Here is a 19149-nt window from a genome sequence, read left to right on the forward strand (position 1 = left end):
CATTTTTAAATTTATTTAGATATATATTATGTACACTGGTCATTGGTTAAAGTTAAAATGAAGCTCAAAGAGTCCGAAAATAAGAACAAATTTGATTGACATAAACATATTAGAAAACAAACTCTAAAATTACACATATGGATTACTTAAGGACACTAGAACACATCGTTTTAAATTATATTAAGACTAGTATTAAATTATATTCAATCACTAGTTATGGATAAAATACTAGACATTGTTTGATATTAAAAAAATAATAATGATGAACACTTAATAACAAAGACACCTTAATTCGTAACCAAATGACTTGATATGTTTGGAGATGAACATTAATTGAAATGAATGGCTGCAGATATTTTTTATGCCGTCATCATCATCAATTTTTTGATTGGCCAATTTGTATTGTCACATAATTTGTCTCCCTGCATTGAACAGCCTTATATGTTGGCCAACAGCTCGGACAAACCACAACCAAGAGATCTAATGTAAGACTAAAATTATAGTACTTGTATAGATGTTACATAAAAGAAATTATAGTTAGAATTACATTTTAGTTCAAAGTATATACATTTATTAGGAATAGGGATATCAATTTAACCCGAACTTCATAAGTTGACTTGATTAGTCCGCTAAGATTAGAGGATTAGAATTAGAAATTACCACATAATTAGAAATCGAAATTGGGATAGCCTGTTTGGGCTGGCTGGTCAGTCTAGTGGGCTGCAAAATTTAGTTTTTGTTCTTGTTTTTCATTTGTCACTTATCGGTTGCACCCTTTCGTTCAAACCCACCCTTTCGTTCGAACCATTGCTATATATTTTCATTTTTTTTCTAGAAAGTATATATCCTTATGTAAAAAATGGACAACAATTTATTACTATCCCAAATTTAAAAGAAAAATACAAATTTTATTATAAATAAATGCTTAAGAATTAATTGTATTTTCTTGTTTTTTCTTATAAATTATGAGTATTTTTTTTTCTTTTATCCACTTTATATATTCATTTTTTATTTTTAGTTCATGCTAAATATATTTTTATTTATATTGTTGATTTTGTTAATAATGAAGATGTGTATATATTATTTATAGTATATGTAGAATCATTACAATTAATAAGAATAGAATTTTGATTATTAGTTTTTAGCTCGATTAGCCCTAAACACGAGTAGTATTGACCGAAATTTGCTGGACTAACCTAACTGATATCCCTATTTTTAAGTGTCTCGTGATTAATATTCGACAATATAATTTTGTTTTTAAATTTAGGGCTCACCCATTTTCCAATATTGAAAGTGTGTTGGCAGTCAATACTCAAAGAAATGCCAATCACCTATATACTGCTGCGTATCTATAAAATGACTCGTGGTTAGAATTTAAAAAAAGAATCAAATAAAACAGTCTCTACAAAAAGTAACAGATATATACGCAAAAAATAATTTACCTAAAAGAAAATAATTTAGGAAAAAGTCATACCACAACTAGTATTCAACAAACTTATAAGAAAACGATTTAGGAAAAAGAATAATTTAAACTAGTAAGACATACACCTCCATTTCTATCTCATCAATACTAGTACTATATATACAACCCAATATTGAATATTCAACACGCACATCCAAGATTACAAAACCCAAAAATGTGATCTTCTTTTTCTTGAAATTTTTTATTTGGGTTTAATTTTGTGCAAACAAATATGCCTACAAGAGCGATGTGCAAAGCCGATATTGAAGAAGAGAGGCTCTCTGAGGAAAAAAAGGTCATGTTTAACGATGTTATAGTGAAAGAAGCAGAAGAGTTTAAGGATGTTAGAAATAAAGAAGGTTCTTATCATGCCATGGAAGATTTGGAGGAAGCTTTGCCAATAAGGTTTGTTTTAATTTAAAGATGTTAGTATTTTTATTAAATCATAGTGTAGTTTTTTTCCTTGAATTTTGTGAGTTCTTGATTGTCGTAGAATAATAGTCTTTGATGAATTCTTGTAAGATTAGATGTGTGAAGGTGTATATGGTGGTGCAGGAGGGGGCTTTCGAGGTTCTACACCGGGAAATCGAGGTCGTTTGCGAACCTAGCCGATGCATTCAAGATCAAAGACATCCAAGAATTGGCCAAACCGGACTATTTCCACATCTGCAAGATGAGGAAACAGCGCAAAAACATGCTCGCGCCAAGGATCGATGGGGGCTCCATATCGAAGAGGCCCACGACCTCCGCCACCAATTTGGCTCTGGCTGTGGCTATGAGCAACTCGGAGAGCGAATGCAACTCTCCATGACTAAACGGAATAGATGCCGGCTGGCCAGGCCTAGATAGAAACCAAGCTTAATTTTGACATTGATTTATTATTAATATAAAGTACTAAAAAAATTTGCTGTGGAATCTAAAAAACATAGTGCACTGGCATTGAAAATTTTAGCCCTCATTTGATATGGAAGTGTGTGTTTGTGCTACACTTTCTACAGATTATGCCAATGAAGATGACAACAATTTCTAAAACAAGAATCTAACCATGAAGAAAACAGACAACTTCAGAGAGAGGGAAATCTAGTATTGAAGAAATCGGTACCGCAGGAACTCTTCTTCCTCGGGCTCAAGCAAATATAGATGATCCATAATCGGAGTAAACTTCGAACCGATTATCTTCACAACGGGATTCGAGTGACCTTCCAGAAATTCTTTGTTGATCTGCATAATAATTGATCAAAAAATGAGTTACGGAGGTGAAAAGCAGCATCAAACTCTTGTTGCACAAAGTCCACAGCATTTGATCTCCTCTTTCGATCATGAAACGATACTAAGCAAGTCGTTGAACTCGTATCCAGCAAGAATCACGATTAACATTGCATGGTTTCAAACACATGAGCTACAACAGACCTACAAATTATTCTGCTCATACCTGCGTACAACCAAAGATTTTGAGCATCTTCAGCGACGAGCAGCTATCAACAATCAATCCAAGACCCTCATTACTGATTTTGCGACACCATGATACATCCAAACTCACCAATTTTCTTGAGCATTTGGCAAGTGACAGGGCAGTATGGGGTCCGACCTACCAAAATTAACGAGTTGGTCAGAAGCATCAAAGGGAAAAACCAAAGAGAGGGCTGATTCTAGATAAAGATACCTTTACAATACTATTCAGGAAAAGTTCTAACAATGACTCTCCGGAGTTTTCTAGAAAGGCCGCCACTGCTACATCACTACATGGAGAAGATCAGCCATATCCAATTACTAATGTAAAGAAATATATTTGAATATGCAAGAATCTTTAATCCAGAACTTTATATGAAACTGAAAATTCAGAGGTAATACAGACCTGAATCCATTGCGACAAAGTTTGAGCTTTTGAATTGATTTACAACCATTGGCAAGATACTCCAGCCCCGAATCTGTCAACTCATTCAGGTTTGAAATGTCCAGCGAACTCAAATCATCACAAGTTGTTGCAATGATTTTGAGAGAGTTATCAGTAAGTCTGCTGCAGTCAGTGTGAAGTAGACGAATGTTAAAACATAATCAAGAAAACAGATCAGCAAGAGGCACTAACTAACTAAATGAACTCACTTGCAATCAGAAAAGTCGAGATCCTTGAGAACTTTACCACAAGCAGAAGCAGTGACTAGCCCGTTCACAAATTGATCATTTACAGTACGCATTTGAGCAACAGACAAGACTTCCAAACAAGTGAACTTCTTAAATGCAGGTAGAATCTGCATTGCGTCAATTTTATTGCACTTGTCTATGTATAACTCCTTCAATTGTGATCCCAAAACATCGGCTATACAGTTAACAGCAGCAGAGGTTAGAAGGCTGCACTGACCCAAATTGATAGACTGCAGTAGAGGTGCTGAATTAACAAGGTTTCTTAGCCCATCGTCGGATAAACCACAGGCGCCTCTAAGGGACAAGATGGTCAATCTAGAAAAACTTTCCTGATGTTTGTCTAATATGTCCTTGAATGCAACATCAAGTATGCATTGGCCACACAGATCAAGTTGAAGCACCTGCAAACATATATCACTGTAACTAATTTCTTGCACCATGATAATCACATAGGCATTAGCAGTAAGGCGAAAAAACATAACAGGAATGAATAGGAGTGCCTCAGGAACATACACATATAAAATAAACAGAGAATTCCACGGATGATCCGATCCTTATTTATGAATTCTCGATTAGATAGAATTATAAAAAGGCTCATAAAACAACACCAATATCAACGGCAGCATGGATCAGTAGCCTCCCTAACGGCCCCATCAGAGAGAATCTAGTTTCACAATGATCTGTCAGCAAAATAACAAAAACAAACAATCTACTATGAAATCGAGCACATCGTTTAATTCAATATTGGTAAGGTGTAGATATACATGAACTATTTGGTGATCATATTCCAGAGTCCATCACCTATCACAAGCCACACCAACAGAGTAACAATCATTACCGATTCAGTCTTAGATGAGGACATAAACATATACAAATGTGAAAGATGTGTGTAAGGAAGTATTATCATTAACACAAAGCTTGTTAGGATTAACCGAAGATTACATGGTTCGATCACAGAAGGATCTACATTCAGAGACGAAGTATGGAATGTTATATCTCAAGAACAACCAAGAACCAAACCACAGTAGAAATCAATCTCTCAAACTAATCTAATCACTCGAATGTATTCTCTGTATTAGTTACAATCAATTGGGCCACACTACCAACAAAGCTGATAAAAATGACCTGCAACTTTGATGTGTCACAGTTTCCAATTGTGTGGTGAAAGTGCACTTGAGTCAGCCACGAGCAATCCTTGACGCGTATCTCAGTTGGAGATCTTTCCACCAGAAGCCTCAAAACAGCCGCATTCATTGTGCTTTTATCGCACATTCTGTTAATCAGCCTTAGACGGAGGTTATCTGGAACATTTTTGAGCGACGTAATTTCGTTGGGGAATACGGCAAGAGCATTCAATGTTAGAATCATCAGCGAAGGAACAAAGCGTGCAGCACCGCATTTTTCCACCGAGGGGCTCCACTTAATCAACTGCTCAGGTGAGGATCTCTCTCTCGCCATCTTTAATGCATCAGCAAATGATTTCCCTGACGATTCCATCTCTCTCTATTCTGATCAACTTGAACCCTAACCAGAATGATTTTCCACTTGCAATTATCAAAGAAAGGCAATGCCCCTTTGAAAAGAATAGACCAAGAAAATCAAAGAAGGAAGTAATGGAAGAGGAAGTGGGGGATTAGGAGGATTGCGATGAGAAAGATGGTGATTGGAATGAGCATGGAGGGTGAGAGGGGTTAATTTGGGGAATGTGATATTGAAAATTCTTCTGCTCGCGATTTGAATAGAGGCAGCAGCAGCAGCAGCGGTTGAATATATAGGGGAAGGGGATGGGGAAGCTGAATTCATTGTGTTTGAGATTGGGGGAAAAAGATTGGAAGCTAAAAGTAGAGGAAATACAGATTGAGGTAGAGAGGGAGAGGGCGTGGGCTTATTGTCTCTGCTCTGTAATTCTCTCTTCTTCTTCTTCACAATGGTGATTACCACTGTCTCTGCTCCTATATCTATAATCTATATATATTTATGTATGTATTGTATTTGTCATTATACATCATTAAATTTTCATTTATTATATTTATATATAAATTATGATTTTGAGATATACTACTAATTTATTATGTAAACATGATTTTTCAATAATCAATTTACGGAAGGAAAAAAAAAAGAATTCTTTATTTTAAAGGACAATTTTGTCATTTCGAGCTCAAGTATCGCGTGGCTGCATCGCCAGAGCAACTGGATAAGAGAGCCCAGTTATCTCACACACAACCGCCGTCGTCGCGCCAAAATGACGACCGCCACCGGCATCATCGCCGCAGCGGCACACGCCCGATTCGCACTGATTCCAGGTTTGTCACGTGCCGCGAGGTCTAAGCGGTGCACGATTAGCACAGGCGTGAGGTGCGCATTGCCGCCGCAGGCGCAGAGGATGATCGAGAGCAGACGATCGGTTTCTCTCTCACTTGTTTTCCTCCATTTCTTCTGTCTATCTAAAGGTGACTTTTACTTTCTATTTGTTTTAAATTACAGATTCGTAAACGTAAATTTTCGCTCATTTTTTGTTATACTGAATTCGAGTAATATTGCTTGCAAATTCGCAATGGTGGATTGTAACTATATGCAGAAACTTTTTGTAATGCATCCACTAGCGTTTCGATTGCACTTTTAGGATGAATTCCACGTTTTTGATGAGTTAGAATTAGATGAAAAACTAATCGCTAACTAATTTGTGATTAAAACTGATTACACTGACTTAGTCTGAGAATTAGCTTGATAAGGAATGGAATTATGTTGTATCTCGACTTGATTAGTATTGGACTAATTTTGATCAAAGCTGGATGTGGTTTTACTTTCATTGCTGCTTGCATCTTAGTATTGGTAGAAGCTTTAAACCAACTGCATTTAAGTTTTTTTTTCCATCATTTTCGATGATGTTTCTTTGGTAGCGCAGATGCGTTGGCTGCAAACGCAATGGATAAATATGTCAAAAAGTATGAATGAATCTTCTTTCATTTCATAATGCTACTAGTGTTTGCTTTCATAGACTTGTTTCTTCTTTAAAGCTGCTAAGAAATTTTCACCGGCTTTTATCCAGGAAAAGGCTTGATCCACTAGAGGCTTATATACCTGCTGTTATATTGACTGAGTTTCAAATCAAGGAATTAGGTAATCTCCTGTATGTTTTCCTGATCTTCTAACAGATGCAATTGAGAGAAACTGAGACTTTCTTCGGTAATACTTAGTGATTATGTACCCTCCCTATGTTGGTTTTAGTTCTGTCGTGCATCTATATTCACGTATTACTGGTGTTGTAGGGCAATATCTTGAAGACGATCAACCTCAATTTCTCAGCTGCCGGAATCTCTTAAGATCTGGTCCTGCTTCATCTTTGCGTGTAAATATTCGAGCAGTGAGTGATTCAAGCAATACTTAAATCTTTTCACCTTCTGTTTTAATGTGCCATTTTACTCATCATTTTGGTTGATAAACTAAGACTTACCCCATCCCCCCATAAACAAACTACACAATCTCAGTTTGTTCAAGATTGATGTTTAAAAACACCCAATATTTCACTCTTTTCTCTGCATTGCTCATTTTAGGTAGCACAGTATGCCTCTGATGCTGGAAACGGCAAATATGCATTCGATGAGGTTGATCAATGTTTAAGGTACTTTTTCCTTATCTGGCAAAAGAATATCTACTCGGGGCAATCAAGTTATTTGTATGTCACAATTTGCATCAATGTTTATATATGGACTTCAACTATTAGAAAAGGTCAGGGTTCACAGCACATGCTGTTGAAGTTTGGCTTACCAATAGGCTATACCACACATCGTTATACTGATTACATACATTTTAAGATAGTTGTTTTGCCAATTATTTGTAGAGCTCTAGAAGAACTTGATTCTCTTCTTCTGCGGGCATCAAGAAATGATTCGGGTTCCTCAGTCGAAGCAATGAAAGCTAGAGTTGTTACCGCACTCAATGCACTGAACAGGTAAGTTCAATCTTAAGATAAACATAAAAAGCTGCATATAATCATCAGCATATAAGAAAAAGTGGTCAGTTTCAAGTTGAAGATCTAATACTTGCTTTCCTCCCGCTCAGCCTTCTGAAGACGGTTCCAGATGAGGTGCTCGACAAGGGAAAGGCAATGGCAAATGCATACATGAATCCGGGTGAAGATACATCAACTGAAACGCTCGACCCCCAGTTAAAGAAATTGGAATCAATATTGTAATCTTTTTTTTTATTTAGCTCTCAAACATTGAGGGTTCCAACTGCTATTGGGTTATGGAAACCTATTTCACTCCAAAAATGTTGTACAGCCTGTTCTAAACTATTTTCACCAATAGAAGCTGTAGAGATAACTGGAAACGGCTGTATTAGCTTTACTCGTATTTAGTCGATAAACCAGATATATACATGAACTCGACAGGCTTTAATATATAGCAACACTAAAATCAAAGTTGAGAAACAGCGATGGATAATGGCAAATGACAGTGAAAAAGTTGAATAAATTAAAAACCATACAGTAATCACACACAACTAAAAGTAAACCTATAATAAATATTCCTTAAAAAGAAGCAACCTAATATATATACTAAAACCTAAGAAAGACAACTCACTATATACACTAACAAGGCATGATTCTATTGTTTCTCTATTAATGTCAATGTCGTATAATTTCTTACTGCATCAAATCGTTGCTAAGCTGCTGAAGATCCGTTTCAAACTCGGGCATGCCACGCGTAGTGTACCCATGCTCATGGGAGATATCTGTCAAGTAGAAGAAGAGGATGCTTAAAACTAAAAACAAAAAAAACATACCAGCATGTGCGTGGATATAAAATAGGCACTACCTTTGGACAAAACCGGACATCAAGCGTCTCCAGCACATTGCAATGAGTTATAGCAGTTTCAACAGCTTCCTCGTCAATGCTACAAGACTAGTATATCCCCACATATGCATAACCAATGGCACAAAAAAGGAAATGAGAAAAATATCATATTAAGTAAAACATGACATGAAAGTCGTCATAAAACTAATGAAGGCACATCTCACACTTAACCTAATCTCGTCAGCTAATTAGATGGCAAAAAATTCATCAGGTCAATGTGCAAATGTTTGATGAAATCAATGAGAAAGTGAAACTAGTTCTTTAAGGTTGACAATGTAAAACACAAACAGTTCACTTTTGCAGCTCCAGTTACGAGTCAGCCAAAATAATCATTAGCAATTATCATAAAAACATACACTAGTTATGGGTGTAGATAAATCTACCTGAAGAAAAAGAGTGGTTAATCGTGGACAATCAAGCTTCAAAATCTCCAAGGAGTTGCAATTGCTGAATGATTAATAAATTAAAAACAGTTATTAAAACTCAAATTCACAGAATCAGAAGCGAGAAATTGATTAGTGTAAATATGCATACCTCAAGTTGAGAAAGAGCAAATTACAGCATGATATGTCAACTTCCTTCAAGTTTGACGACAAGGAAAGGTTCAAAGATGATAGATGGACACATCTAGCTGTAGAAGGAATGACCACCTTCTTAATATTTGGACAACCAACACAGTTAAGATTCTGGAGCAGGCGCTTAGGTTCGTGCTCATGAAGCACATTTTCCCCAAACGAGCCAGCAAACAACTCACAAGAAGAGCTGACATTAGATAGTCCATTGCGGTGAAACCCCCAATCCAAGTCATGCATATTGATGCAACCATTCAAGCTGACATGAGTTAAATGCCGACAACCAGCAAGTAACTCCTCTATCGACGACTGGCAGAGCATCCCATATGACAAGTCCAATTCACAGAGAGCTGGGAGGGCACTGCCTTTGTAAATAGGCTCCAACGATGTGTCACTAAGGTACTTGCATGCTTGCAATTTCAGAACCTATAAAATTTTAGTACAAGTTAACATGATTGTAAAAACATACCCGATGACTTCACAGGATAAAACATAACAACTGCTTCAACTAACAAAAGGAAGAATGGGGTTAGGGGATTCAGATGCAATAAAGTACTACCTTCAAATACAAGCAGGAGTCAAAGACAGGTTGCAGATTAACCAAAAAGGTGTACGACAAATCAAGGTAAGTCAAGTTGAGAAGGCAGCGCAAAGATGAAAGTCCATCAGGACCAACAGAGGGGCACGACATCAGGACCAATGTATCAATAAGCGGGCATGAAGATGCTGTCGCAGATAAGAAATCATCCTTCAGTTGGCTGCGCAAACCAATAGCGGAAAGAAAATTAGATGCATATGTATCAGCTTGATCTGCAAGAAAGGTTGCTAAAAACACATGGTAATTATTACGTAAACTCGCCTGCAGAAAGATGCATCCAGAGTTGTAAGAAGAGGGCAGTATATGTATGCTTCAGATAATACGCCACAACCCTTTAGTTCAAGTGAAACCATTAATGGCGCTTCAACATGGAGCGCGTTCAGTTTGGGGCATATTCCCATATTCAAAGACTTTAGACCAACCTGCAATGGATTCATATAATATACGGAAGGATGATAAGCAGAAAGCAAATAAAGTGTGAAACGTATCATTATAGCTTCGTTTAACTGTCACAGACGATATTTTTACAAAGAAAATTTCCTAAAGTGCCCAACAAGGAGGAAGCGAAAACATGGTAAGAGAAAAATTGCAATTATCAGTTAAGAATAAAAGAGGTTGAGGCTTTACAGAAGCAATCAATAAGATGATGACTTACAGGTGAAAATGATGCTTTCTCAAGATGATCACAGCCATCTAATGAGACATGCTCAAGGTAAGGACATTCAAGTTCAAGAGAGGTTATAGCACGGCAACCACCAAGTGAAAGACTGACCAAAGACGTACTGTGGAAGCTCACTGTTGTCAATCTCTGAAAAGGTAATGGACACAATCAGGTTTGATAGCATACTGTAGAAAGAATATAGACCTAGTAAAATTATGATGACAGACCTCACAGTTGTCAAGAACTAATGATCTCAACATTGTACAGCCTCCTCCACTACCGAAAACTTCACAAATTGAATTTGTCAAAGATTCGCATTCAGTGAGGTCCACTTCTTGCAAAGAATGGCATTGGAGGGCCAAGGTTGTTAAGCTTTCTTGCTTTTGCAAAACTAATTTCTGTGATTCAGTGAATGAAGTACACTCAGTACTGGGGCATGGATAACAACAAAAAGAAGAAAGCACTGGTTCACAGTGAGGAATTGCAATTTACAACAAACAAATATTTTATGAAAATAATGGCATACTTTGAGTGCATTTGATGTAATACTGATTCGTTGGAGAGAGGGACAATTAGAAACTGTGATTGAAGACAGAACATTGCTCCTTAAATTCAAATCAACAAATCTGCAAAGATGCAATCAATTAGTCATTTTCTGAAGAAAAAAACATATGACAAAGTTCATGTGAAAGAGTGCAACATACTTCCGGCAGTGTACAAGCCTTATGTTCTTCAGTCGTTGCAGATCCAAAGATACTGATGTCAGCAGACTGCAGTTATCAAGCTCCAGAACCTACAAACAAAGTATAGGGAGCATCAGCAAACTTGATAATATAGCCTATTTTATCGCATACCATAACAATTACAAATTGTTGAAATACATAAGACGAGAGGGTATTCAAACCTCAAGCAGCGAACTAGAAGCTATTGCAACCATTGAAGCCGATGTTATACCCTCACAGCTGTGAAGTTTCAGAACTGTCAACATATTGAGCCTCACAGACTGCAAAGGGTAATGACATGTTAGATGACATACATCTGTATATACTAGTATATACTAAATAGAATTGGATATACAAACAAAAAGGAGAAGAAGGGAGGTACCAGATAGAACTTACTTCAAGAGAGATGTTTGGGCAGTATGAAGCATCAAGAATACGGAGATGTACACAATGCTGAGCTATTCCTTGTAGTGTCTCATCACTGACACATGAACAATTGGACATGTCCAAAGACTCCAAGAGTGGGCACGATGTCACAGCTGAGCGGATAGCAGCATCTGAAAGCTTGTGACAGGAAGCAATATCAAGCTCACGCAAAAGGGGACAGTTGAGCACTGCATGTGGCATACTACTCCGCTTTAGGGACAAGGTCTCGAGAAGGGGACACCTGCAAAATATGATTTATAAATGCCGGAACACTTAACGAGGAACTTGAAAACAGAAACAGAATTATTTAGCACCTGATAGAGATGCGAACCACACGGCATTTCACTATCTGAAGATCATGCAATCTTTCATGATGAATGGGGGTTTCCTGAATGCCATTACCTAACGTAGCATCATTGATGGTTAAACTCTTCAACATATGGCAATCTGTCAATGATTGGAAAAAGGTTTCCCCCAACTGGCCTTTGCCCAAGGTCAAAATCTCAAGATTTCTGTTCAAAATTATAATGATAAAAAAAGTTATCCAAACTGTTCTATATTACAAGTTTGTAAGGTAAAATCAGAATCCAGTTTACCTCAGTGAAGAGATGGCTGTCATCACTAGTGGATGGATAGCAGGGGTACCGTAAATATTCACTCCAGTAGCATTGGGATATCGATGACACATGTCCTCAACTGATACATGAAAAGGGTCATGAAAGTTAATTTGACCAAAAATTGAGACACCGGGTAGTAGCCAAGAGAAGGAAATAATCTAGTCATAATTCATGGCAAGTGCGCTTTTTCAGCACAAGGATTCTTCGTTTGAACATAAACAGCAGATATTTAATCAAACATATATTTTAACTATCAGATAGGCTTCAGGTTCATGCCAACTGCTGAAAGGATTTACAGTATAGATTCCAGAGAATAAGTAGATGAACTTTCCCACCAACTGTCATAAGTAACTCCCCCAATAGCAGAAGCCACAGTCCAACATATCTTTATTTGTCTTTCTCACTTGGTCACAGCATTTGGTAGTCGATGCTCCAGAGATGACAAGTGAATTCAAATTCAATGTTAACGGATTTATTCAACAAAATTGTCATAATGCATGAGGTTTGAATATAATAATTAACTAGACCGAGACCTCATTCTCAGTTAAAAAATAGTCTAAAAAGCTTGTGATCTGAAACTTAAGTTACATAACCTGTTTTTCCATACATTCAGTAGAATTGTGAATAATTTTGTCCATGACAAGGATAATAACTAACTTGAGATCTCAGTTAAATTGAAAGCCTAGAAACGTGTCTAGTCAAACTTAAGTTACAAAAAATGTTCTGCCATACATTTATTAAAAAGTCAAAATTCAAATACATCGGAAAATATATAGAAGAATTAAGAAATGTTCAACATAGACTCAATTATGGCGTGAAGCTTGAAACCAAATCTGTAAGTTATTAATGCCAGTATAAAATAAACAGTACTAGAAAGCATTTTAACAAAATAAGAGATCATAGTAATACTCTACTGACATTGCTGCACAGATATGTAGCGGTTCTCAAAATTCAGGTACCGCCAGAAATCTTCGTGAGAACTTGCATCTCTCCACTGCCGGCAAACCCTTGCAGCTCGGCAAAGATCAATGTGTTCCAGGAATGAGAAAACCTACAAGGATTTTCAATATATAAAATAAGCATCAACAGCAAAAACAGATCAAAACAAATTAAACCCATAGTATGAGTGTCATTAGTAACACTAATGATTAATATACTACCATATGCAATAAGTCATCGGTCAGATCCATCCGAACTTCCATATCGTCCATCCTATCAGCGTCGATATTATTTGTTGCATCGACTCCGCTAATAGTAGAATCAGGCAAATCCCCATCATCAAACTTGTAGTGATGGGGATGAAGGTAATGAAATTCATTCAGAAACTGAGTACCCCAGTCCCTGAAATAGACAAAAGTCAAGTTCAAAATTTCCAGCACATGCAGATAACTCGACATACCACTAAGTAGTGCCACACCCACAGGTCACTAGTACAATATAATGTAAGGGCATCCAAATATCAAATTATAGGGTAAATAATTCCTCTACCTTGGAGTTATCTGACCTAAAATGATCTAAAATGTGTGTTCTTATCATGTTGTTTCTTATCTATTTCCCTAACAAACTACCACGTAAAGGTTTTAAACTCGCAGACAAAGTTATCATCGATATAAATTGTTCTCGGGAAGATAAAAATGGATACACGCATTCCATCTTGGGGTCTAAAAACCCACAACCACATAAAACAGGTAAAACTGCAGCATGCAAAACTTTAACTTTTCAATTGAGTATCAACCATTACAATTCATACAAAACTTACACACTCGATTATTGGCAATTTGCATCTATGAGTGGGAGTTCTTACAGAGAAAAAGAGTGAACTTTGGGACGTTTATTCTGCAAATCGCGATCAGAACTATCTCTCCCTGTAGCAACCATTGTCGTGGAAGATGAAGGATCACCACCTAATCCCAAATTCAAACTAACATCCACTTTCAGCTCCTGACTTCCACTAGCTCCATCAGCTCGTTGAGTCTTCACCTCATTTAGCCACAGCGGCAAATCCTCACTCTCTTTATTCGATTCACCATCAAGATCAAACATTTCGGTTGTCTCCTCATTTGCTCGTTCACCATCCACCCGTAACCCACTACCACTACCATCACTGTGAAAGTTAGCCCAAAACCCTAATTCAGAATCATTATTGTCCATATCCTCAATCGCATTCCCCAAAAGGCAGTTGCCCTCCTTATTCCGACGGCAGAAATAACATAAATTACACACAATAACGCTGTCGCTCTCCTCCTCTTCCTCTCCAAAGAATGAAAATCTAAAGCAGCAAATCCTCATACATACCAAAAATCTACACACCTCACTAACCCATCCACATCTTTGTCTCCTCAAAATCCAAAATTTCACCACAAAACCCTATAATCACCAAACGCTAGGCAAAATATTTAGAGAACCGAAATTTACCCGCAATGTCTCCGTGTGCCACCAATTCCGCTTCAATCGAGCTGGAAAACGCGAAGAAAATGTCGTAAAAACTAAAATCCAATGTATTCGTGGAAAAAGCTGCATTCACAGAGCAAAACAGATCGGATCGGAAGAAACGAGCGCAGTGGAGAAACGAGCTTCTACGGAATTTCTCCTTCAAGAAAGATCGGCGGCAATGAAGATTATTGTTTTCCTCTTTTGCATTTCCTCCTCTCTCGCTCACTCCAGCGGTAAAGGCTTTATCTTTTGTTAGAAAAAATGGAGTATAATTAAAATTATTCAGTTTCGGTCTTTGTATTGTTATTTTTCATTTTATTTTATTTTAATTATTTTGTTTATTCCTTTGCTGCCCCTTTTTATATTGGGCTGATGAGTTGGATTTGCGGCTGATATTTATTCAAATCGCGGCCCGTTTTGAAATTATTTATAGTTGTTAGGGTTTTTTGAATTAAATTATCACAACGTTATTTTGTGTTTACTTATGTTAAGAAATCATGGAATATGAAGAAAATTTGCCCAAAAAAAGGAATTAGAAAGATAAATTACAAATTAGGGTGTTTTAGTATGTAATCATGGAGAGATTATATAGGCATGCACACGGTTCATAAACCGCCGATTCCGAACAGGGTGTTTAGTATGTAATCATGGAGAGATTATATAGGCATGCACATGGTTCATAAACCGCCGGTTCCGGTTCGGAACCGGCGGTTCACGGTTCAGGATTTTCATGAATCTAAACCGGCCCGCCAAGGGTTCCAGTTCAAAAAACCGCCGGTTCGGACGGCGGCCAAAAATCGTCGGTTCCTGGCCGGTTCGGCGGTTCGTAAAATTTTTATTTTTTTTGCATTTTCTTATTTATTTATCTATGAAATGTGCATAAATAAAATTCAAAAAATCACGATGAAAATTGCAATTTTATTGAGATTACAAGTTACAACAATTACAAATCACAAAAAACTTGAAGTCTTGAAGTCTTAAGCAAAAAATTTAAATACAACGAAACTACTAGTCTACAAATAAGCTAATTACAAAAAAAACTTGAAGTTCTGAGCAATAAATTTATAAGTATATACTCTTAGTCGGCAAATGAGATATTTCTACATAACTAAATTGAGGACACATTTACCAATTCAACCTTAAATGTTGAGTTTAGTCTAACAATCAACAATTATAGTAGAATTGTCAAAAGTTTCCCGGATTTAGCCTTATAGAGAAATCTACTTCACCGACTAGAGTATATACAAATACAATTATTTAATTGTATTTGCATATTTTTAAAGTAGAAACAAATGGAGAAAAAAAATAAAGGAAGAAGGACTTGAGCTCAACTTAAATTTAAAATTTAAGTTGAGGTGCCTACGTAGCCCCAATGCTCATTTGCATTAAGGAATCAAAGCTCACGTAGTTCTCTTACCTTACTTACCTATTTGGCTTGGCCGGCGGTTGGCGGTTGGCGGTTGGCCTACGATTCATCCCCGGTGAAAATCTTCTTGTGATTCCTCCTGACGATCATCCCAATAATTTTCTTGTTCTCTGACGTCAGCTTTGGCTCAATCATCAAGTAACATCACGGCTTCCATATTTTTCGCGGAGAGCTTACTTCTTTGTTCATCCAACACACGTGATCCAACACTGAAAGCGGACTCGACGGCGACAGTGGAAGCCGGAACCGAAAAAATCTCCTTGGCCGTTGACGCAAGTATGGGAAAATCTTTCTCGTGTGTTCCCCACCAATCGAGGACGTCGATTTGGGCGGGAGGAGTAGGGCCTTCATCACCAAAGGAAATGAGTGAATCGAAATATAAATCTAACTCACTTACCATACCTGAGGTCGACCTTCCGCCAGTGTTGTAGCTATATAGGTCGGCTAATTGGGATTGCGCGTCGGGGTCATCATAATCAGTTTGAAATGTGAAGTCAAAATTATGTTGTTGAGGAGGGGTATGTCTTCTGACTTGGTGGGTACTGTTATACTTGGTTTCATATTCAGTGTAGAGAGCACGCAAGTTAAAGTCGAAGGTTTGTTGGACAATTGACCGGTCCGGGAGGTTTATTTGAAATGTTTCGGTTAGGTTTACTCCCCATTGGTCATTGGTATCCGTTTGCAATGCTTGAAGTGGACCAAGATCAATATAACTTCAATCATATAATATAAAACACACATCAATTCAGGAGAAGAGTAAGCATTTTTCATCGCAGTTTTAAAACCAAGTAATATATACATTCAATGCTCTAAAACACGAACAACAGTGCAATAATAAACACCCGATAATTCAACAGTCGCATTTTTTAAATACTTGAACAATTTAAATAAATTCACGCTATGATCCCAACAACTATGCGACTGATATAAATTAGAAACGGGATAGGTTCTAAAAAATTTACACAAAGAATATTTATGCCCCAAAGTAGAATTCAGACAATCATATGTCAAATTCCATCTATGAGTCACATCCATGGTAAAATTCGTATATCTTATCTTTTTTTGATGGCAATACTTCTTCCAAGCTTTGCCAATATGCGGCTTTTGATGGATTAATCTAAATGCAGTTCTAATATGACTAACATGCTTTTGCCATAATTCAAGCGCATCTTGTACATATAAATTCAAAATATGACATATGCATCTTTGATGAAAATACTTACAACCAATAATTGGAACACAAGCCGCAATCAAGTCATTAATACTTACAGAGTTAGCAGTTGCATTATCAAAACCAACAGAAAATATCTTATTGCATAATTAAAATTCATTCAAAACTTGAATAATTAAAGAAGCAATTTTGGGTGCAGTGTGTGGTGTCTCAAATTCTCTAAACCAATCAAACGCTTGTTCAAAGTACAACTATTGTCCACAAAGTGAACCGTAATGCCCATGTATGAATGTCTATTAAAAGAATCAGTCCATACATCTGAGCAAATGTTCACTTTGTGTCCCAAGTTGAGTAAATAACGTGGTAATTCAATTTTTTTCTCCAAACATTGTCGAACGGTAGATCGTTGAACGGTCATTCGACCTACTCTTTTGACAGCTACGTTCAAACCACTTTGCATAGTAACCACAAATTTTTTGTCATCATAAACATTAAAAGGAAAATGCTTCATTGCAGCCCATCTAGTCATAACGTCAGCAAAATTTTTAGGATCATATTTAAAAAGAGGCGTACCGGACGAACCTGTTTGTGTAGCGGCAGTGCCACATTCTACCGGATGCTTTGTCACCAAATGACGACGGAGGGTGTCATATCCACCACCACTCGCAAATTTGTAGACTTCACAATAGTTACAATATGCATGAAACGTCGATGTCTCTTCTAGAGAGAGCGGATCATTAGGAATTGGAATTACCACTGGGACCTTCTTGTAGTGTTTAACAAAAATATCATATTTCAATGTTTTTAGTGGGTGGAGGGGGGAGGCATGTCCTCATTTCCGCCTGTGCTAGACGGAATACGAGAACGAGATCTATCATCATTGTTGTCCGAGTCCGACGATATAGCCACGTCGTACTCATCATCTTGTTGCTGGGAACTACCACCGCCCCCCACCTTGATGCATTTGAGCGAGTAGCATGACGGTCCTATGATCTTCTTCTATCTATAAATATTATATGAGTTGAAGTTTTAATTGGGAACACAAAAAAAATAAAAAACTCAATCTTATGAAATTATGATGTAAAAATAATTTTATTTTTTAGAACTTACTTGCATGCGTTCAGCCGCCACTCGGGATTCTCGACGACTAGGTCGCTTCAATTTTTGGGGACGACTACTTTGATCTTGGGAAATTCCTTTGCCCCGATCACCACGTCCCGGTCCACCACGAGAAAAAGACAATGCAAAATGAAAGTAGTATGGAATATAGAGTATTGAATAAATGGTAAATTACGAACACAACAACAAATATAGTAGTAAACAACTTGAGCAATTAGAGAAAATGAGGATAGAGAATAGAGAAATTGAGATTGAGAATGAAATCCTTATTAACACAAGAATGAGGTGAGTAAAAATGATGGGGGGAAAGTGGGGTATTTATAGGAGTAAAATTGGAAGAAATAAAAAAAAGTTCAAATTTCAAATTTCGGGCGGTTTACCGCCTTAACCAGCGGTTCAGTTCACGGTGTCTGACGGAAACCGCCGGTTTTTGGCCGAAACCGAATGTTTCTGACCGGTTTTCAAGCATATACACTGCCACATATACGCTGCCACCTGAAAAAGGACCTGAACGGTTGGAAACCGGCGGTTTCTGACAAAAACCGCCGGTTTTTCTGCACACCTAGCCTGAAAAAAGCCTGAAAACCTACGCCCTAGCCGGAATCCTATCGTTAGAACCGCTGGTTTGAACCGGTGAACCGGCGGTTTTGAACCGCCGGTTACGGTTCACGATTTTTTGAACCTGAACCGGCCCGCTTGAACCGCCGAACCGCCATCTAGTTTGAACCACTGTCGCCGGTTCCGATTCCGGTTTGTGAACCGGCGGTTCCTAACCGCCGGTTAACCAGCGGTCCGGTTCGGTTTGTGCATGTCTATAAATTATGCAACATCTCACTCATAAATAATTCTATCTATAAAAGAAACCATATTTTGTCGAAAATAAAGATCATTTAAATGATCTAAGTATTTACTCTCTCATGATACATCGCTATATTTATGATGTT

The 19149-nt window shown here is 37.4% G+C and overlaps 4 protein-coding genes across 5 annotated transcripts; 2 read left to right on the forward strand and 2 right to left on the reverse strand.

Annotated features, from left to right (window-relative positions):
* Window positions 1-1631: 1631 nt before the first annotated feature.
* On the forward strand, window positions 1632-2313 carry LOC121780871. Its single transcript, XM_042178512.1, has 2 exons — window positions 1632-1867; window positions 2018-2313. The coding sequence occupies exons 1-2, from the start codon at window positions 1695-1697 to the stop codon at window positions 2271-2273; spliced, it is 429 nt and encodes a 142-aa protein (XP_042034446.1). The 5' UTR covers window positions 1632-1694; the 3' UTR covers window positions 2274-2313.
* A 59-nt stretch (window positions 2314-2372) lies between these two features.
* On the reverse strand, window positions 2373-5519 carry LOC121780870 (protein AMN1 homolog). Of its 2 annotated transcripts, none has more exons than XM_042178511.1 (6): window positions 4730-5519; window positions 3566-4005; window positions 3318-3476; window positions 3126-3201; window positions 2895-3050; window positions 2373-2683 (listed from the first exon to the last, which is right to left on the reverse strand). In XM_042178511.1, exons 1-6 carry the CDS (start codon window positions 5099-5101, stop codon window positions 2543-2545), a joined length of 1344 nt encoding a protein of 447 aa, XP_042034445.1. In that variant the 5' UTR covers window positions 5102-5519; the 3' UTR covers window positions 2373-2542. The 2 variants fall into 2 exon arrangements, with proteins under 2 accessions (XP_042034445.1, XP_042034444.1); XM_042178510.1 differs by having other exon boundaries at window positions 3318-3479.
* Window positions 5520-5778: 259 nt separating this feature from the next.
* On the forward strand, window positions 5779-7877 carry LOC121782281. Its single transcript, XM_042180043.1, has 7 exons — window positions 5779-6054; window positions 6510-6549; window positions 6654-6724; window positions 6874-6968; window positions 7159-7226; window positions 7446-7556; window positions 7667-7877. Exons 1-7 carry the CDS (start codon window positions 5847-5849, stop codon window positions 7797-7799), a joined length of 726 nt encoding a protein of 241 aa, XP_042035977.1. The 5' UTR covers window positions 5779-5846; the 3' UTR covers window positions 7800-7877.
* A 179-nt stretch (window positions 7878-8056) lies between these two features.
* On the reverse strand, window positions 8057-14757 carry LOC121782280 (F-box/LRR-repeat protein 15-like). The gene is made up of 17 exons (XM_042180042.1): window positions 13861-14757; window positions 13217-13397; window positions 12975-13107; window positions 12036-12135; window positions 11754-11951; window positions 11410-11680; window positions 11196-11294; window positions 10996-11084; window positions 10818-10917; window positions 10519-10689; window positions 10286-10438; window positions 9892-10052; window positions 9592-9790; window positions 8995-9458; window positions 8844-8907; window positions 8422-8508; window positions 8057-8338 (listed from the first exon to the last, which is right to left on the reverse strand). The coding sequence occupies exons 1-17, from the start codon at window positions 14343-14345 to the stop codon at window positions 8258-8260; spliced, it is 3036 nt and encodes a 1011-aa protein (XP_042035976.1). The 5' UTR covers window positions 14346-14757; the 3' UTR covers window positions 8057-8257.
* Window positions 14758-19149: the final 4392 nt, after the last annotated feature.

The sequence above is a fragment of the Salvia splendens genome, chromosome 20 (genome assembly GCF_004379255.2).
Source record: "Salvia splendens isolate huo1 chromosome 20, SspV2, whole genome shotgun sequence".
Classification (NCBI taxonomy): Eukaryota; Viridiplantae; Streptophyta; class Magnoliopsida; order Lamiales; family Lamiaceae; genus Salvia; species Salvia splendens.